Source organism: Aythya marila (genome assembly GCF_965140915.1).
Source record: "Aythya marila genome assembly, chromosome: 3".
Classification (NCBI taxonomy): Eukaryota; Metazoa; Chordata; class Aves; order Anseriformes; family Anatidae; genus Aythya; species Aythya marila.
Genome location: NC_139044.1, coordinates 99,726,681 through 99,749,037, shown reverse-complemented (window position 1 = coordinate 99,749,037; position 22,357 = coordinate 99,726,681). Strand labels below are relative to the sequence as shown.

The 22,357-nt window shown below is 40.1% G+C and overlaps 1 protein-coding gene across 1 annotated transcript in view; it reads right to left on the bottom strand.

Moving 5' to 3' along the window:
* SNTG2 (syntrophin gamma 2) overlaps positions 1-22,357 on the bottom strand; it is a gene marked incomplete at both ends in the record, with an annotated part of 288,908 nt that overhangs the window by 87,543 nt on the left and 179,008 nt on the right. The window contains one exon of the mRNA XM_082758096.1: positions 22,149-22,240. Coding sequence (XP_082614222.1) covers positions 22,149-22,240 — 92 coding nt within the window. The remainder of the gene's footprint in view (positions 1-22,148; positions 22,241-22,357) is intronic.

Here is a 22,357-nt window from a genome sequence, read left to right as displayed (position 1 = left end):
TCCTGAATTTTATCTAAATGCAACGTGAATTACATTTTTGACTTAAACTAATTTGGTCCATGAAACTCTTTGACATGCCTCAATTATCAAAGAAAAAGACACAGTATCCTAATGTAAGTACTACAGGAGTCATTGAGAAGACTGGTTTCTTATTTATGCAACAGACTTTTATCCGTAGTATTATTTAATAGTTGATTTAAAACTCTGTTTTCTTTGTTATCACTACCTATATATGAAATGATGAATTTTGGAAATTTCATCTTAGAAGTTTTCCTTCAAGTGCCTCTATTGGAAAGACAAGGTTGCTGATACTCTCCAAGCAGTAGAGGATGTCCAGATCTCACAACAGTGAAAAGACATACTTTTATCATCTACTCATTACAGCGTACATAAGAAAATGATGTTAAAACAAATGTGTGCAAATGCCAGTGCAAATTAAGCTAAGGGAATTAGCCTGAATATATAGCTATTAGTCAAACCTGAAGTAGAGGTTATATAGATTGTTCAGTCTAGCCATACGTGTAGCATCTTATGTATTGCAACTCAATATTTAATTAATTCATGAAAGCAACACAGTATGAAACCTGATTAAAATAAAATACTTATGAAATTTTAAAAGTTGTCAAAGAACTACTGACACTAAAACTTTCAGGGAACTTCAGAGAAATACACATCTTAATACAGTTGCAGAATATTCAGTTTCTTCCTTGAGAAATAATATCCAGAGGTTTACACTATTGTATCACTGACTGAAAGTACAAAACTATGTCTAAACTGTGAAGAAAAATAAAGGAAAAAAAGACAAAGGTGGTAACTGGTTTTCTTTGCAAATGATTTGAAAATAGTGTTTACAGGTAAATATCAATTAAATTATGAACTGATTAGAAAATGATGGAAACCAATGCTTAGCATACCAATTCAGATTTATAATCATGATTATGAGCATATAAAAGGCTTATTAAATGAACAACAGAATGAGCTAGGATTTTCTTACAGAACACATGTAAACAATGCACTTGAAATTTTAAATTGGTATTTATATCTCTGCACTACCATGACATCTGCATATCTCACTTTTCTATAAAGAGAGCCATTACTATGTAAAGACAGGCAAAAAAAAAAAAAAAGAATTTTAGGTCAAAGTTAGGCATCTATGCTATCTGTATCTGGACCGAAATTACCTGTCCCAGAGGACTTACCAGTAGAGGAGTGAGTTTAAAGATGGTTATTTTTATACGAGCCATAAACATGCACCAAGTAGAACAAAAGCAAATAAACCAAATGATGGACCAGCATCAGCTCTCTCATGCCCAGGTATTAAAAAAAATAAAACCTACCCAAAATAGAGAGCATTCTGGGAATTGCTCCATTTCTATTTTTTTCTTCCTGCTCATAAATCTTTTAGGTTTTTGTTTGCTTCTTTCTTTTTCCTGAAGTTCTTTCTTATAGTCAGCAGCAACTGATCTCTCTATTTCTTTAAATAAATCAAAATACTGACTTTCAGATTCTAACAGGATAACTGAGAGTTAGTGATTGAGGAACACTTCTCTAGTAAATAAAAAAAAAATGTAGTGAAATTGGCAGAGTTGGTTAACAGTAAAGTATCTTGTACACTGCAAACTCTTTAAGGAAAAGAATCATAGAGTTTCATTTAGAGTATTTGCAATCCCTAGACAATCCAGCTTTCTTTTGACTGAGATCACCTGATGTTCAGTATGAATATTTCATAATCAAGTCCATTGATTAATTCTATGTGTCCTGGTTTCAGTTAGAACAGAATTAATTTTCTTCCTAGTAGCTGGTGGAATGCTGTGTTTTGGCTTAGGATGAGAAGAGTGCTGATAACACCCCGATGTTTTAATTGTTGCAGAGCAGTGCTTATACCAAGCCAAGGACATCTCAGCTTTTTGCTCTGTCCTGCCAACAGGCAGGCTGGGGGTGCAGTAAGAGCTGGGAGGGGACAGACCCAGGACAGGTGACCCAAACTAGCCAAAGGGGTATTCCATACCATCTGACGTCATGCTAAACAATATATAGGGGTGGCTAGCCAGGGGGAGGGGGCCGGACTGCTCGGGGTTAAGCTGGGCATCGGTCAGCGGGTGGTGAGCAATTGCATTGTGCATCACTTGTTTGTACATATTATTATTACTTTCCTATTATCACCATTGTAACATTATTATTATTATTGTTATTATTATTTTGTTATTATTATTTTCCTGTCTTATTAAACTGTCTTTATCTCAACTCACGGGCTTCACTTTCCATTTCTCTCCCCCGTCCCAGAGAGGGAGGGGGGAGGGTGAGCGAACGGCTGCGTGGTGTTTAGCTGCCAGCCGAGTTAAACCACGACAGTCTTTTTGGCGCCCAACGTGGGGCTCGAAAGGTTGAGATAACGGCAGATCTGACCACAGTGTGTTAAACTAAAATTGGTGTAAGTATTAGACCTGCTTAATAGTCACTTGTCATAATGCTGATTGCTTTAATCTCAACTCTGCTGCGCCTGTTTTCCAAATTGAGTATTATAGTACATTATTTTCCGTATTTGCTCTCTGTCATGTTATTTATCCTCTCCGGGCCCTGGTTTCAGATCATTATGGTACTGAGTGTTGTAGCAATGGCTTATGAGACGATGAGATATCTGGTCATGACTCTAACTTGGTATTTGTACTCAGTAACATCGTCGACTCTGTATTTTGGAAACTGTATCTTGGAAACTATTAGCAATTATACCTATTGCTTTTTTCCGTTAGGAAGTCAATCTGTGGAGGGGAAAGGGGAAGATATTTTTTCTTACTTGATTACTCTCCCTTTCTCCTTCACCACCCCTGTATCCTCCTGGATCACTATGCCTTCCTCCTTCACCACCCTCTTACCCTCCGAGCTTGCTACAATAGCTCTCCAAGATATTGAATATCCTTGGGATACTCAGACCAGCATAGTCTTGTTGTTCTGCCTCCTGAATGCACTTCAGGTTCTGCTTAAAGTTAAACAACTACTTAGGAAGCTCATCCGCAGATCTGCCCGGAGGCAGTATAGTTGTGGGTGGCAGGGAGTATGGGAGGATATGGGCAGGCATCTAGAGCAGTTGGCACCCCCAGTGTTTTGGAAATTCACCCCTGAACAACTGCAAAATCCTCAAAAACTGGCAGAATGCTTGAGAAAAAGGTGTCATGATTCTGGCAGTTCCAAAGTAACACAAATCATTGTAACATGCTGGGGCCTGGCTCATGCCTATCGAGCTGCCATTGATACTGCTATCAACTTAGTGACAGACCCTGCGGCCACTCCAAGCCCTGTGACAGATCCAACGGCCACTGTGACCCCTACGGTGGACTCTGCAGCCGCTCCAATCCCAGCTCCTGCAGCCACTCCAGTTCCAGCTCCTGCAGCCACTCCAGTCCCAGCTCCTGCAGATGCTCCAGTCCCAGTTCCTGCAGATGCTCCTGTTCCAGCTCCTGCAGCCACTCCAGTCCCAGTTCCTGCAGCCGCTCCAGTCCCAGCTCCTGCAGCCGCTCCAGTCCCAGCTCCTGCAGCCGCTCCAGTCCCAGCTCCTGCTGCTACTCCAGTCCCAGCTCCTGCAACTGCTCCAACTCCAGTTCCTGCAGCCACTCCAGCTCCGGTTCCTGCAGCTGCTCCAGCTCCGGTTCCTGCAGCTGCTCCAGCTCCGGTTCCTGCAGCTGCTCCAGCTCCTGCAGCCGCTCCAGCTCCTGTGGCTGGGTCAGAGAAAAGAGCTGTAGCAGTGCAAGTTGACCCTGCAGAGGGTATTCCAACCCCTGTGGCAGACCCTGTAGCTGGGTCAGAGAAACGAGCTGTAGCAGTGCAAGTTGACCCTGCAGAGGGTATTCCAACCTCTGTGGCAGACCCTGTAACAAGGTCAGAGAAACGAGCAGTAGTAGTGCAAGTTGACCCTGCAGAGAGTATTCCAACCTCTGTGGCAGACCCTGTAACAAGGTCAGAGAAACGAGCAGTAGCAGTGCAAGCTGCCCCTGTAGAGAAGGTGAAAAAATGGTATAGAGATTCAGGTCGTTTAGAACGCAGAGAGTCTTCTGCCAAATCTAGGTATAGAGACGACGGAGACGACGACGACGCTGGGCCATCAAGGGTTCAGGAGGAGGAAGATGAGGATGCCGAAAAATCAACAGTAACTACCCGAAGCCTAAACGAGCGTGAGTTACGAGATGTGCGAAAAGATTTTGGTCGCTGTATAGGTGAGCAGCTTGTCACCTGGCTGCTCCGATGCTGGGACTCTGGAGCCAATTGTGTGGAATTAGACGGCAGGGAAGCCAAGCGACTGGGATCCCTTGCTAGAGACGCAGGCATTGACAAAGCAATTGCAGATGGAGCACAATCTCACAGCCTCTGGAGGCGTCTCCTCTCAGCTGTGAGGGAAAGGTACCCCTTCAAGGAAGAACTTTTATGTCTACCAGGCAAGTGGACCACTATGGAGAAGGGAATCCAGTACCTGAGGGAATTAGCCGTACGGGAAGTGATTTATGAGGATCCAGACCTCAGACAAACATACAAAGATCCAGATGAAGTCAGGTGTACACGACCCATGTGGCGGAAGTTCGTACGGAGTGCACCATCATCATATGCCAGCTCATTGGCAATAATGGCCTGGAAAGAGGATGAGGAACCCACAGTGGATGAAGCTGCTAAACAACTTCGGCAGTACGAAGAAAGTCTCTCTTCTTCCTTACAGGCCTGCGTCTCAGCTGTGGAGAAACTTTCTGAAAAGGTTCAACAACTTGAAGAGAATCTATCATCCTCCCCACCTGAACCAACCAGTGTCCACCGACCAAAAGAGAACACTTGGGAGAAACTTTCTGAAAAGGTTCACCAACTTGAAGAGAGATTATTCTCCTCCGCACCTGCACAAAGCAGTGTCGCAGCTATCAGGGGTAGGCGTTCATCCACACAAGGAAGACGATATGGTGGGTACTCACCCCGTGCCACTCTGTGGTTTTACTTACGAGACCATGGAGAGGACATGAGAAAATGGGATGGAAAATCTACTGCGACCCTAGAGGCACGGGTACGTGAGTTGCAAAAGAAAACAATCAAGAAAAAGGGATTCTCTGAAAAGTTTGCTGCTCCAACTTCCAGCAGACACAGAAACACAGAAATGAAGAAGATTCTGACCAGGATTAGGGGAGCCCTGCCTCCAGCCAGGGGGAGGAAAGGGACAATCGAGTTTATTGGACTGTGTGGATTCGATGGCCTGGCACGTCAGACGCACAGAAGTATAAGGCTTTAGTAGACACCGGTGCACAATGTACTATAATGCCATCGAGATATAAAGGACCAGAGCCCATCTATATTTGTGGAGTGACAGGCGGATCTCAGCAGTTGACTGTATTGGAGGCTGAAGTGAGTCTGACTGGGAATGAGTGGGAAAAGCACCGCATTGTGACTGGCCCGGATGCTCCATGTATCCTTGGCATAGACTATCTTAGAAGAGGATATTGCAAGGACCCAAAAGGGTTCCGATGGGCTTTTGGTATAGCTGCCTTAGAGACAGAAGGCATTAAACAATTATCTACCTTGCCTGGTCTCTCAGAGGACCCCTCTGTTGTGGGGTTGCTGAGGGTCAAAGAACAGCAAGTGCCAATCGCTACCACAACTGTGCACCGGCGGCAATATCGCACTAACCGAGACTCCCTGATTCCCATCCATAAGCTAATTCGTCAATTGGAGAGCCAAGGAGTGATCAGCAAGACTCATTCACCTTTCAATAGTCCCATATGGCCAGTGCGAAAGTCTAATGGCGAGTGGAGACTAACAGTGGACTATCGTGGCCTGAACGAAGTGACGCCACCACTGAGTGCTGCAGTGCCGGACATGCTGGAACTTCAGTACGAACTTGAATCGAAGGCAGCCAAGTGGTACGCCACAATTGATATCGCTAATGCATTTTTCTCCATCCCTCTAGCAGCAGAGTGCAGGCCACAGTTTGCTTTCACTTGGAGGGGAGTCCAATATACTTGGAATCGACTGCCCCAGGGGTGGAAACACAGCCCTACCATTTGCCATGGGCTGATCCAGTCTGCACTGGAGCAGGGGGAAGCTCCTGAACACCTGCAGTACATCGATGACATTATTGTGTGGGGTGACACAGCAGAGGAAGTTTTTGAGAAAGGGAAGAAAATAGTCCAAATCCTTCTGAAAGCCGGTTTTGCCATAAAACAAAATAAAGTCAAAGGACCTGCACGAGAGATCCAGTTTTTAGGAATAAAATGGCAAGATGGGCGTCGTCAAATCCCAATGGATGTGATCAACAAAATAACAGCTATGTCTCCACCAACTAACAAAAAAGAAACACAGACTTTCCTAGGTGTTGTGGGGTTTTGGAGAATGCACATCCCAAATTACAGTCTGATTGTAAACCCGCTCTACCAAGTAACCCGTAAGAAGAATGAGTTTGAATGGGGCCCTGAACAATGACAAGCGTTTGAACAAATCAAGCAGGAAATAGTCCATGCAGTAGCCCTTGGGCCAGTTCGAACAGGACCAGATGTAAAGAATGTGCTCTACACTGCAGCCGGGGAGAACGGCCCCACCTGGAGCCTCTGGCAGAAAGAACCTGGGGAAACTCGAGGTCGGCCCCTGGGGTTTTGGAGTCGGGGATACAGAGGATCTGAGGCCCGCTATACTCCAACTGAAAAGGAGATATTGGCAGCATATGAAGGAGTTCGATCTGCTTCAGAGGTGGTCGGTACTGAAGCGCAGCTCCTCCTAGCACCCCGATTGCCAGTACTAGGCTGGATGTTCAAGGGAACGGTCCCTTCTACACATCATGCAACTGATGCTACGTGGAGCAAGTGGGTTGCACTGATTACTCAGCGGGCTCGAATAGGAAACCCCAGTCGCCCAGGAATATTGGAAGTGATTATGGACTGGCCAGAAGGCAAATACTTTGGGATATCATCCGAGGAGGAGGTGGGTCGTGCTGAAGAAGCCCCACTGTACAACCAGTTACCAGAGAATGAAAAGAAATATGCCCTGTTCACTGATGGGTCCTGTCGTATTGTGGGGAAGCATCGGAGATGGAAGGCTGCTGTATGGAGTCCTACGCGACGAGTTGCAGAAGCTGCTGAGGGAGAAGGTGAATCGAGTCAGTTTGCAGAAGTGAAAGCCATTCAGCTGGCTTTAGACATTGCTGAACGAGAAAAATGGCCAGTTCTCTATCTCTACACCGATTCATGGATGGTAGCAAATGCCCTGTGGGGATGGTTACAGCAATGGAAGCAAAACAACTGGCAGCGTAGGGGCAAACCCATCTGGGCTGCTGCTTTGTGGCAAGACATTGCTGCTCGGGTAGAGAACCTGGCTGTGAAAGTACGTCACGTAGATGCTCATGTGCCCAAGAATCGGGCTACTGAAGAACATCAAAACAACCAGCAGGTGGATCAGGCTGCTAAGATTGAAGTAGCTCAGGTGGACCTGGATTGGCAGCATAAAGGTGAATTATTTATAGCCCGATGGGCCCATGACACCTCAGGCCATCAAGGTAGAGATGCAACATACAGATGGGCTCGTGATCGAGGGGTGGACCTGACCATGGACGCTATAGCACAGGTTATTCATGACTGTGAAACATGTGCTGCAATCAAGCAAGCCAAACGGTCAAAGCCTCTTTGGTATGGAGGTCGATGGCTGAAATATAAATATGGAGAGGCCTGGCAGATTGATTACATCACACTCCCTCAAACTCGCAATGGCAAGCGCCACGTACTTACAATGGTGGAAGCAACCACCGGATGGCTGGAAACATATCCTGTGCCTCATGCCACCGCCCGGAACACTATCCTGGGCCTTGAAAAGCAAGTCCTATGGCGACATGGTACCCCAGAAAGAATAGAGTCAGACAATGGAACTCATTTCCGAAACAACCTTATAGACACTTGGGCCAAAGAACATGGTATTGAGTGGGTGTATCACATCCCCTATCATGCACCAGCCTCCGGGAAAGTTGAACGATACAACGGACTGTTAAAGACTACATTGAAAGCAATGGGCGCTGGAACATTCAAAAATTGGGATACGCATTTGGCAAAGGCCACCTGGTTAGTCAATACTAGGGGATCTGCCAACCGAGCTGGACCTGCCCAATCAAACCTGTTACGTACTGTAGATGGGGATAAAGTTCCTGTAGTGCATGTAAGAAATATGCTGGGTAAAACAGTCTGGGCTACTCCTGCCTCAGGAAAAGGCAAACCTATTCGTGGAATTGTTTTCGCTCAGGGACCTGGATACACTTGGTGGGTGATGCAAAAGAACGGAGAGGTCCGGTGTGTACCTCAAGGAGATTTAATACTGGGTGAGAATAGCCCATGAACTGAATTGTACCATGTTAATTACTATATAATACTGTATGTTATCACTACTATGACTACTGTAGGTGACTAATTAGAATGTATGGAAAAGAGTGTAACCTGAGCATGACATAAATGGTATGGAATAAGGGGTGGATAGGTGTCCTGGTTTCAGTTAGAACAGAATTAATTTTCTTCCTAGTAGCTGGTGGAATGCTGTGTTTTGGCTTAGGATGAGAAGAGTGCTGATAACACCCCGATGTTTTAATTGTTGCAGAGCAGTGCTTATACCAAGCCAAGGACATCTCAGCTTTTTGCTCTGTCCTGCCAACAGGCAGGCTGGGGGTGCAGTAAGAGCTGGGAGGGGACAGACCCAGGACAGGTGACCCAAACTAGCCAAAGGGGTATTCCATACCATCTGACGTCATGCTAAACAATATATAGGGGTGGCTAGCCAGGGGGAGGGGGCCGGACTGCTCGGGGTTAAGCTGGGCATCGGTCAGCGGGTGGTGAGCAATTGCATTGTGCATCACTTGTTTGTACATATTATTATTACTTTCCTATTATCACCATTGTAACATTATTGTTATTATTGTTATTATTATTTTGTTATTATTATTTTCCTGTCTTATTAAACTGTCTTTATCTCAACTCACGGGCTTCACTTTCCATTTCTCTCCCCCGTCCCAGAGAGGGAGGGGGGAGGGTGAGCGAACGGCTGCGTGGTGTTTAGCTGCCAGCCGGGTTAAACCACGACACTATGTCATAGAATTAGCCACAAAAAGATGGCTTGAAAGCTTAGTTTAAACTTGGTAATATCATAGTGAGGAAACTGATGCATATTTTAGCATTCTGTACAAATGAAAATCATTGACAGAATGACAGGCAACCTAAAGTTGAAAATGATAACAGAGTCTAACATACCCTGTATTTCTTTTAGTAGGGTCTATTCTGTCTATTATGTAATATTCAATTTAAGAGTATTGTATTTTACAGAAAAAAAAAAAAAAAAAAAAAAAAGAAAAAGAAAGGGTCACTAGCAATTTGATATTTCAGTGTGGTCCCTTACACTTCAGTCAAATGCTTTAGTAGGATAACAGCATAAAGAAGAAATATCTCCTTGTAAGTAGAGATAAAAATTTTAGAAGATCTACATCACAATTATCCACTAGATTTGTTAATTAAAGGGGGGAAAACCCTTGGTCAAAATTTATTAATCTCAAAGTTATGATTCTAAATGCTAATCTGTTATAACTTGTGTAAACTCCTAAGGAAATTTGGCTTCTGTAGACTATTTCAAAGTTTTGGTGTTTGATAAACATATGAGAAAGTGTTTTTCAGATGGTTATGTGTTTCACCACCCTAGTTCTGGGTTATACATGTAGAATACATACCTCATGATCCAGCCAGTAATGACCAAGAATAGGGAAATGATATAAAGAGGTCAATCTGGCTCAAGTCTCAAATTTCTGTTTCTTACTAAGCCATATTATACTAACCTGTTTATGGTAGAACGGAAATTAGAAACCTCCTTATCTTGTTACAGACAAAAGAGGGCATACACATGGCCACAAGGCCATTGCATAAAAATTAAATACTATCATAGGCCCAGCAGCCCATTTTATTCAGTTTGCCCTATAATCTACTAATACTTCAATCAGAGACAGATCCTTCACTACATCCCTTCAAAATGTGAATAAATGGGGATAAACAACATGGTGAAGAAGCAAGCCAATATAATCTTTGCAAACAGAGGTCATGCTTCAGAAATCTTTTAGAGTTTTCCACGCAGTTAGTTAATGAGAGGACCAATTGCTACGATGTACTTTGGTTTCCAAATACCACTTGTCCTCACAAAAGATTCTTAACTGATTTGCTATGAAGTAAGGCAAAGCCCTCAAACAAATTAATAATTAGGTTAATAGAGCAAGCAAAATACTTGTTAGTAAACAGTTTTTGCAGCGGAGTGTACTATCAGTGGACTCCCAGATATACATGCTATTCAGCGTACCAATTGATGATGTGGACAAGATGGTAAGCAATAGACTGATGAAGTCAACAATGTGAAACAAGTAATGAAAAACAATAAAAAGGAGATCAAACTGCAAACTGCAGCAGAAGCACCTCATGATACTGAATGACTGCTAAAAGGACTGCTAAAAATATTATAGATAAATGTATGTTAATGCATATGAGGTAAGAATATATTAACTTTTCCTGGACTGTAATGGGTTATGAACAGATGATAAATACTCAAAATAACATCTTGCTGTTGCAGAAAAAGCAGATGTATGGAATTACTTTCAAGCAAATAACGATTAAGTAAACAAAGACTAATTAGACTGGAAAAGAAGTAACTGACATGATTGTATGACAAGTGTATATAAGAACACAGAGAAAGGGACTAGGATATAATGGCACACTTTCCCTAAAAATATAGTAAGATCCTAAAATACAGAAGGATAAAAACAATGAAAGAATGCATTTCTGTATATAAGAAACTCTAGTTCAGGAAGCACCTATCCAAAACATCACTGGAGGTGCAGAGAACATACCCCATAAATAATTCTACATATTTCCTCTATTCTTGGATTGTCTTGAGGGCATCTGTTGGGGACGAGCTTTTTGGCTAGATGATCCTTTGGTCTGACCCAGTGTACAGAGCTGGCTTGAACTTCAAGCCTTCTGTCTACTAAACAGCTGCTGCTCATGCTCTGCACACCATTCCTCCAAAGGACTAAAAAAAAAAAATGACTGTTTAGAGATAATCTCTTCAATTGCAGCTTTTATCCTCTGGTTCATCTCACACCTTTGGCTTTCTGCTGAGATCACCAACAATGTTGCCAATTAATACCAATTTGCTTGCAACACCTGTCCATTAAGAAATGGATTGAGTACAAAAATCTCATTTTTGACAGAACACTGAATGAGGATCAGTTTGTAATGACACATAATCACTATCCACCTGGTACAGCTGTGTGCTGTTGACCTGGAGGAGGGAATGATCCTATATCCCATTAGCAATCACTGACCTATGAAGGACAACGTGGGCTAGTGCTTTGTTGCTTTTAAAAACATATTCTGTAACTACTCATTATGGGACAACCATGAAGTCATACCATAAGTAGAATGAAAAGGCCTCCGTTAAGTGGGAGACCTAATCAGACATGTCTCTATAATTAAGCTTCCACTAAGAATATAGGAAAGACATAAATAGATCATAGTTCACTGTGATTGTCAACTTTTTATCTTTTTGTGACATATTATTTGCTGAACTTGGGCAACTCAATTATTTTACCTTTTTAATTTTAATTTTAAACTGTCATTGATTCTAAAACCTCTGCAAGAAAAATGTCATGTCCTCAAAAGGAAGCATTTCTGAATCCACACTAGTAATTTAATTTGTCGTTTCTGTTAGGCCTGCACCTTGAAAGCAGCCACAGTGATATTTTAGGATGAATGACATGCTGCTGCTTCTTTAAACACGGGCTTTAGGCAGGCTGAAGCTGGGTTAAATCAGTTCTGGACTCAGAAATACTTACAGTCATGTTGCTCAGCAAGCTTAATCTTGTTTTAAAATATACTTGTCAATTCATAGTATAAACACTGCCTGGTTCGCAGAAAGGCAAGTCTTGCAAAGTCTTCATAGTGGATGAAGGACTACACCTGGAACAGAAATGTATCTATCAAACACGCTCTCATATCACAATTAAGCAGAGGTAATAATAATTGATAGTGTTTTTTCTTAAAGGACTAAACTAATTGGCATCAATGATTTGTTCCCTTGAAAGTACTTTCTTTATTACCATGCTACCTTGCTGCTGCCAGCGGCCTTAAGAAATAAAGAGAAGACAGGACTCCTTATCAATATCTGAAATTTCAACTGTAAGTGCAGCTAGCACAAAGGATTCCACAAAAGGCTTGTGTTCTATATGACTTTCATTTTCTATGAAAACCCCTTAATTTTTGAACTTTTTTGCTAAATTATGCTTGAGGGTTTCAGAAGACTGGCAAGATGTTCACTGGAAAATTAACTTTCAGTTAATTTAATTTAAATTAATTAATAAATCTAATTAATGACAGTTTTGGCAAAATCTAAAATATAAAAGAATATAAAAGAAAATAAATAAGCAATTGTGATATGCATTAGGAAAATTTTTAGCTTAAATTCTGCGATCTTGTATTTCTTCCTGTAAGACTTTTACTGACAATTCATCCACTTTTTGCTTTAGAAGATTTATTCTTTCAAAGTCTATCATTAAACTCTTGAGGCTGTTCCATAAACTGGTACTTCTACCAAGCGCATGTGTATGTAACAGACATGACTTATTTTAGATTACTACTTGTGATGAACACTGGTTCAATTTCAGATGCTATTATTTATCTTTTGAGCTGTTGTTGTTGCTATTTCCTCTTTATTGAGCGTTGCTGAGAGTTTCTGAAAAGAGTATCAGATATTTCTCTGAAGATATGTGTATGAAAATGCTAGCAATATTAATACAACATTTTATCTTCATATATTGAAATATTTTCCTAGGAAAAACAACTCTGACATTGAAGTGCTAAAACATGGTATAGCATAGCTTAATTTCTTTAAGCTGTAACTGAAAAAAATGGCTAATACATTTTTATGGACTTTGGTAGAAAACCAAAACAACTCAGTGTAGTTAATACTAACTTAATCGCTTTTTTTTTTTTTTTTTTTACAAGCTGGAGAGCATCTTGTCAAAACTCTATTACTGAAGATATTGCAGCACACTCAAAAGAAAGCCCTCAATATGATACGCTTTTCAAAGTAGGCATATTTGTCTTACTGTTATTTTGGAGGAAGGGAATTAGAATTATATCTTTTCCTGCAGCAGCACTGGAAACCCCTCAGCTCACAGTGTGTTGGTGGTGCTCTCTCTACACGTTTCAGTCAGGTCAGCGACTGATATCTGTATGTATATTGCATATACATATGCAATATACAAATGAATAAATAAATGTATATGTAGGATTAGTTTTCAGGGGATCAATGAACTAATCTGATCGATGTATAGCTGAGCATTTGCTAACACTTATTCTAGGGAGAGACAGGAAACAGAGGCTGCTGACTAACTGGGGAAGAAAACAAGACCGCTCTATTTAGCAGTAAAAGGGTCTTATGTTAGCTGATATTAATCATGGAACAACACAATTACAAGTGTTCAGTAGAGACATGACTGAAATTCTTGCAGTGCCCAGCTAAAGAAACACTTTATTGAGGTATCTATTGTAAAGAGGAGTCAATTAGAGTGTTCAGCTTGTCTCAGAACTCAGAGGGATGTAATGATGATATCAAAATACCTGTGCATTTCTTTGATGTAGCATCAGTTCAGAAGAGGGTCTGTGTTTATTTATTTTTAATGGAATGCTTAGAGGCAGGTGCGCAGTTCTGTGACAGCTTTAAGAAGACAGTAATTATGTGGTAAAGTATGCATCACCAAATCATTTAATAAAGGCTTTTATACGGGAAACAAGCTCTTCCAGATGAAGTAACAATTTGGACAAGTAATTTGATGTCTTTAAAATTCGATGAAAGAAGCAATTTTTAATTATACATCTCTATTCTACACTATTTTAATCGACACACATTGTTTAATTAAATGGGAAGAAGGTGAAACAGCATGTGAAACAAGGATACTGCCCCTCCATTTCTATTACAGAAAAAATGATTTAATTCCAGTGCTGCATCACGTGTAGGCTTCTGAAATTTAATGCCTGCTCTTGAAGACATGTAGTGCATTTGAATTAATGGATAGTTTTGCAGACACTGAGCACCTATATGTGGTTACATGGAGTCTGTATACGTGTTAGGGTTCTCTGCTGCCCTATTCACTGCAGTAGATACGCATTTAAGTCAATGAGATTGCTATTCTGCCGGTGAGGAACAAATTAAAAATCTTTCAATTATATAATTTTTTCTAGAAGTGATTTACAATGGAAAAAAATAATGAATATTTCATTACAGCTGTGCTGCTAGGTGCTGTACCTTTTTTTTTTTTTTTCTTTTTTAAACGAACCAATAAGGTACAAGCCTGACTAAGATATTTTTAAAGAAAATGTATGGACTACTGCACCTTTTTCTTAATTTGTTTACCTTAGGCTAAATGTAATTGGTTCCTGAGTAACCTCAACAACCTTGCCTGCAACACCTTTCCCAGGCATATTCTTTCTTTGGAGGATGAGGGGGGTTGGAAAAGGGGATAAAGTGGTTTTTAATAAATCTCAGCACAAAAGCAGAAAGTAATTGTGACTCTTCTCAAATTATAACAGAAGTCAGGAAACAAAACACTATGTTAAAAGTATATAAGGAAAAATACAGAACAGAACACAGTGTTGAAATTATTATAGTCACTTCATAAATGCAACTGTACTGAAACTTCAGTGTTACAGACCGCTTTTGGCAGCCTTTCATATCCCCAGATGGGGTGTTCTGTCCTTGCTGAGAAGAATTAGCTCAAGGTTAGAGAAATTTTTTGGCCTTCACACACTGCAAATTCCTTGGGACAAATTTGAGGTTTGTCTCCTGCTCCTATCACTGACTGGCAACTCAGTGTCAATTTGTTGCAGAAACTTGTGGAATGACAATGGATGCAACTTTGAGGGAGGACCTGTTGCCTTGATTTCACTGTTGTTTATTATTATAAACCTTTTATGTATATCTGAACCACTGGAGTTCATCTATGCTAACATCACATCTAGATATGGGTCATCACTATTCACCTCTGTTTCCCTGCTGCTCATTACCTGGGCCTAGTATTTGAAACACTAATCTAACATTAACTATGGCAACAGTAAAAGGATCTTTTATAGTAATACTAGTAATGCTTGCTTTCATTTCTAACATTTCATCTTCTAACACATGCAGTCTTCAATCTCATGGATGCTCCCACATATTTTTTCTTTCTAACCTAGGACTTCTGCTACTCCCTGCTAACATACCTGAAAGATTGCTGCTCTTTCTGTTGCCAAAAGTTGATAAAGGATCATAATTTTGTTTAGTCATGCAATGGAGTTTTACATGTATAACTTCTCTTTATAATCTAGCTCTGCCCTGAAGCAGTCCACTTTGTGCCTTTGTAGTCATAAGCAGGAGAACAGATAATGAGGGAAAAGAGAGATGCATTTGTACAAAAATCAAATGCAAATTTAATTCATCCCCAGCTCTCATTCTGCATTCCTGAACATCATAAGCCAAACATAAGAGCATTGGTCATTAATAATAAACAACATTCCCACAAACTTCTTTGTCTGTATGTGCAAATGAATGGTACTCAATGCACTCAGTGCAATCTACAGAGCAATACAACTCTCCGCAAAATGGATTCCTGGTGACTGGTCAGATAACTGCTCCCTACAATCAAATAAGCAAGGTACTCCAAATACTCTAATTACAAGTGTAATTAAAAAGAAACTGTGTAATCACCGCATTTCTACCAGCACTGATAAAAATAAACAACTTAGGCTTTATCTCCTAAGCCATTTTCTTTTCACTGCTGCTGAAAACTACAATGAACAAGTTCATAAGAAATAGGAGAAATGCATTCACAAGAGACTGTATATGGGAAAACAGGTAGAATCAAAAAATGAAAACAGATACGTTACAAAAACAGTTTTTTGTTTGTTTGTTTGTTTGTTTACTTGACACATTATTTATATTGTGATTGTGCTGCACGTTTTTTCTCAAAGATAAACAAAAAAGCCAGAACCTTCTAGTTGACCTTTCTTGGTCTTTGATTTCTTTTACTGTGGATAATCCCCACTTAAAAAACTGTAAAACTTCTTCTTGGGCTGTGTGTGAATATCAGCTTCACTTTCAGTGCTTAAGTGAGTACTTTTGAAACTAGTATTAGATGTCACGAAGCTGACATATTGCTCAGTGTTCATTTATTTAGTATCTAGTAAGAATTCCTTTTAATTCAATGCCGTAAGTTCTTTCACCACCATTTTTAAGTCTCTAAGTTTAATAAACAAAACAAAAACCTTAAAAAACAAAAACACAATGTGACGAACAAAATATGACTTAAATTAAGATTGGGAAATTAAACAAGTGTTTAATTTCTGTGCAGAAGAAATGGCTATCCTGATGAATCACATATTAAATAGAAGAAGAAATAAACCCATGGAAAGGATTAACAAGATTAACAATGACAATAGGGATCAATAAAAGATGAGACTTTTAAAAACACCTTTTATTCATTTCATTAATATCATAGCAAAAGTCCTAATCAACTCAGAATTAGAGAAACATAGCACTTTTTAACCTCTAAATCTCAGATAAACAATTTCCTTACTCAATATCAAAAGCATTTTTATCAAAAGCAGATCTAGAGTAGTAGAGTAGGAAGTTATTATCAAATAGCTTTATTTTCTACTGATATGACTTCTGAGAGGTGTTATCAGAAACAGAAAATTTGGATTATTTTTCTCTGTATGTAGAAAGGAAATTGTTTCATATTTTATAGTGGAGAAAAAGGAGTGTGCTTATTTGCAGTGCGTTTTATCTCTTTTCATATAGGATCTCACCACAGAAGCAGTTCAAGGTATTCAGTTCAAGTGTAGCTAGCTATGTCTGTTTTAAGTATTTTCTTTTCTGTTCAGGAAAAGGAAGACGTGGTGATGATTATTTTCATAAAGGTAACCAGCACTGTCTCTCTAAGCTACTTTTTGTATTTAGTAGATTTATTATCTCTTATGCAAATACATTACCAAATGATACGCTATGAATCACAAGTCAATTTAAAGTTATAATTCTTTCATACACAGTGAGAAAATCATGGATTTTCAGATCAGGAGTTGGCAGAGTCTACTGGTATCACACACTGAATCACTATAACATAAAAGATATTGATCTGAAATCTTGAAACTTCTTTAAAGTGAGCTACAGAATGACAAAAATGAAGAATAAAATACAAATTAAGAATGATAAATAGCATGTTTATACTGAATTGGAAGGCACTACAGAAAAAATAAAATTATTGAAGCTTTTAGATGTGGTGCAGCCATTTCATTTCAGCTCAATGGTCTGGTTACTTACTGCATTGAAGTATCCATCAGCATAGCTTTTACCCTCAGTACAAGGGTCTCCAACACCTTGCATGCACTCTCTTCCCTTTTTGGGGAGGTTTGTTTTGGGACTACTGGTTTGGGACTGAGCTGTATCATTCTCTCACTCTGAAATCAGGACTACCATATATGTTAAAGACATAGGACCTACAGGTCCCACCAGATGTTGGGCATCTGTATTTTTCCTTTTTATAAACAGTATGTGGTGCTAAAGTAGGCATCTTTCTTAAATCAAAACTTTTTAATTGAACAGATGAAACAAAGACAGTAAAGGAAAAAAAAAAAAAAAAAAAAAAAAAACAAATAAACATGTAAGCAACTTAGAAAATTCTAAATGCTTGTTTCATTTCATTTAACCAACTAAACTTAGCATACACTATCAAAATTAAATTAGAATTCTTAAATTACATGATCTATTCTAGTCTTAGTCCATTTATCAGAATATCACTTTTAGACAATTCAGGGAAGTTGGATATTCAAAGAAGTGAAAAATTACTACGGTTTCTCTTTGAATGGCAACTTTCATACTATTTAATAGTGTCTTAGCAATTGGTTTTATTTCAGATGTCTTCTTTGTTTATTTGTCCAGAGGGCTGACTTGGAAATCCAGCTAGAAGAATATCCCTACAGTATTTTCTCCATTGTTTTGTAGTTAGAATCCTTCATCTACATGTACTATAATCACTGGCCTAGAGAGTAGCTCTTCTAAACCTATGTTCCCTGAAATTTCAGAGTATGATTAATAAACCATGTATCAGATACAGATGAATGTATCTGATACTACCAGTCTCTACAGCGTTTGTCACACTGCTCAAGCACAAACCAACTAGGTGTGAAGAGAGCACTTCATCTCATTTCTCTATGTTCAGGGCAAGCCCTCTGAAGCACTCTACTGCAAACTACTCAAATATATAGGAAATATTTCTATAAATCCTGAAGATGATATCAAATCACATATAACAGATGCTTCACAGAAGATATAATAAAGATATATCTAACAGAGGCAAGCTAGCATGAGAACTGAAAATGGTGTAATCATATTAGGCAGAGACAGCTTGATGTTAATACGGCTAAACTACTTCCTATATGATACAAACTAGTAACACCACAATATATTCTGGTGTCATGCAAATGTTACTGCCTGAGATAGCATTAGCTCTGGTGTCTCTGTATTACTGGTTTTCAGAACAGACATGCTGAATGACAGTCTGGTAAAACTACCATAATAATCATTCTCTACCTCCTGTCCTTTCCTTTAATATGTATGATTTTTGAAGTAGCATCCATAAATACATGTGCATTGTCATTAATATAGCAAGGATCTGACTGTGGTTAGGAAGGTACATACAACATGATGTAGCAGATCATTCAGAGTGAGTCAGATCTCCCTTACCAAGATGGGGTTTAAATACTCCTACTGGGCAATACAGTCAGTGGGAATGTCAGTCCAGCTCTTGCTTTACTGAAAAAATGAAAATACCTAATTCAAATTAGAAGCATCCACTACTTGGTACCTGAAAAACATGCAGTTCTGAAGATCTAATCACAGCTTATCTATATCTTAGCTGGATAGATGTCCGTCCAAAAGATGGACTACCTCAAAAGCCAGCCGTATCAGCATAGAATACATAGAACCTTGCTTTTGTACATTATAAGAATCTGGCAATTTTTGGTTTTATTTCCTATGAAGTGAGATTGTGACACTTTTACTGGCTACAATGTAAATTGTTTTGCTTAGCTTCACTTCTAGGTCATTGTGTCTGGTGTGAGTTCCTCTCATGACTTTTTGTCCAGCTTCAGAAAAAGACAGAAAACTGCTGTATATAAACAAGTTAGTACCTCGATATTCCCCGTTCTGTTTTTACAGAAGCTTACATACAGTCTTTTGTGTGCTACCTTGGAAACTAACTCTGAATTACTTTGTGTTACAAGTCCATAAAACTCCAGCCACTTACTTTTGTAATGTGTAGAATTCCAAGCGTGCAATCCCCATTGTATAGTCGTAATGATGATTGAAAGTTATTATGGCACACATTTTAGCAGTTAGTAGGCATTAATTTGCTAAAGCATGCTAATGCAATCAGAGGAAATCACCTGACCATAGCCCTCTTCATATAATGCAAGCACTTTGAAGAAAGGACTTGTTTGGCTGCATAGCAGCTGGTAGACAGGCATTGCAGAATAATGGACCCTTATGGCAGATGTCTTTGTTTGTTTGTTTTTTTGCTAAGACAACAGTGCAAGGTAACCAAAGGTAAAAATTATCTGGATAATTGCAAGCAAATAAACATGGTATCTTCAGTATCTATACTCAGTTTGGACCCCAAGCACTAAAGTACAGATATTAAAACAGAACTGAATGCTTTATTACTTATCGTATAAATATTTGCCTATTTATATTACCATTTATATTACCATATATATCACAGAATCACAGAATCACAGAATTTCCTAGGTTGGAAGAGACCTCAAGGTCATCGAGTCCAACCTCCAACCTAACGCTAACAGCCCTCCACTAAACCATATCCCTAAGCTCTACATCTAAACGTCTTTTGAAGACTTCCAGGGATGGTGACTCCACCACTTCCCTGGGCAGCCTGTTCCAGTGCCTCACAACCCTTTCAGTGAAGAAGTTCTTCCTAACATCTAACCTAAAACTCCCCTGGCTCAACTTAAACCCATTCCCCCTCGTCCTGTCACCAGGCACGTGGGAGAACAGGCCAACCCCCACCTCGCTACAGCCTCCCTTGAGGTACCTAAAAAGAGCGATAAGGTCACCTCTGAGCCTCCTCTTCTCCAGGCTGAACAAGCCCAGCTCCCTCAGCCGCTCCTCGTAGGACTTGTTCTCCAGGCCCCTCACCAGCTTCGTCGCCCTTCTCTGCACCCGCTCAAGCACCTCGATGTCCTTCTTGTAGCGAGGGGCCCAAAACTGAACACAGTACTCGAGGTGCGGCCTCACCAGAGCTGAGTACAGGGGGACGATCACCTCCCTAGCCCTGCTGGTCACGCTGTTCCTAATACAAGCCAGGATGCCGTTGGCCTTCTTGGCCACCTGAGCACACTGCTGGCTCTCATTCAGCCGACTGTCAACCATCACTCCCAGGTCCTTCTCTGCCTGGCAGCTTTCCAACCATTCCTCTCCCAGTCTGTAGCTCTGCTTGGGGTTATTGCGCCCCAGGTGCAGGACCCGGCACTTGGCCTTGTTAAACTTCATGCAGTTGACCTCAGCCCATCGGTGCAGCCTATCCAGATCCTCCTGCAGAGCTTTCCTACCCTCAAGCAGATCGACACACGCACCTAACTTGGTGTCATCTGCGAACTTACTGAGGGTGCACTCGATGCCCTCGTCCAGATCATCGATGAAGATATTAAAGAGGACCGGCCCCAGCACCAAGCCCTGGGGGACGCCACTAGTGACTGGCCTTCAACTGGACTTGGCTCCATTCACCACGACTCTTTGGGCCCAGCTATCCAGCCAGTTTCTAACCCAACGAAGCGTACGCCAGTCCAAGTCAAGAGCAGCCAGTTTCTTGAGGAGAATGCTGTGGGAAACAGTGTCAAAAGCCTTGCTGAAGTCAAGGTAGACCACATCCACAGCCTTTCCCTCATCCACCCAGCGCGTCACTCTGTCATAGAAGGAGATCAGGTTCGTCAGGCATGACCTGCCTTTCATAAAGCCATGCTGACTGGGCCTGATCGCCTGCTTCCCCTTCAAGTGCTGCATGATGACTCTCAGGAGGATCTGCTCCATGAGCTTTCCTGGCACTGAGGTCAAACTGACAGGAAATATATATTTATCTGATGAAAAATAGCTGTAAGGATTAATTTAGAGAGGTAGTGGTCAAATGTTCAAAACTTGACAGAAGCAGCAGACACATGACTGGAAAAAAAAAAGCAACAGAGGTCAGCAGAAGCCTGTACTCCATTCACAGGGCATTCGTTCTTTACAATGTAATATCCAACTGAAAAGAATACAGCTGCAATTAGTTGAGCTAATCAAGTTTTCAGCATGAACCGCTGTTCTTATACAGCTATTATTTACATCTTCAATCTTCATTTTAAGAAGACAGCAACATTGTCACCTACTAAAACATCTTATCTTCCTTGGTTTTGACAATTTCTATCTTTCCCAGAGAAAATAATGTATTTTTTCCCACAATGCTGCACTTAATTCAGTCATAGATGTTTGCTGCTGAAAAAAAGTAAGAAAGAACCATCCTCTGGATTGAAGAAATAGACTTGTTTTAAGTCTGCTTTCTCATTTTATTTTTTTCCTCCTTTTTTCCTTTTCATCAAAGTTTGCTTCAATAATTCAACCTTAACATTCTCGTTTGAATTCCATTTGCATTTCAGCATCTTTACTAAATTTAATAGCACAATGCTATAATTCAACAAAATATGTTAAAAATTGACATGAGTTCATCTCCACACAATGATCCAACCTTGTTGTGATCATTCTGAGAAGCTTATCAGTGTTGCCTCATAGCAACTGAGAATAGCAACCATGTTGGCTACTTCACAAGTATATAGAATTTTACAGCATAGGCACTTAAAAAAAATCCAACAAAACAAATAAAAAAATAATAATAAAAAAAATAAAAACAAAATCAAAACAAAAAATGCTTAACCAACCAAACACTAAAAAAAAAATTAGGCTAGTCTTATGGTGTTACATTAGCATTCTGAAGCTCAAAATGGAGCAAAAACTTATATAACTTATGCTTTTAGTATTAATTTACTTACAGTGTTAATTGAGTTTCCATTTAAATGTAAGCCACTGTCAAAGAGAGGTGATGAAGCTCCACTGCTGTGATCACTAGATGGTCCAGGGGAACCTGGAAATCAGATCATGAAAGATAATTGCTTATATTAAAAATATATGTATATATCTATTCCAGCTGTAAAACATGTTAAGAATTTCTAATACATATCACCAAACCAAAACTGCATTT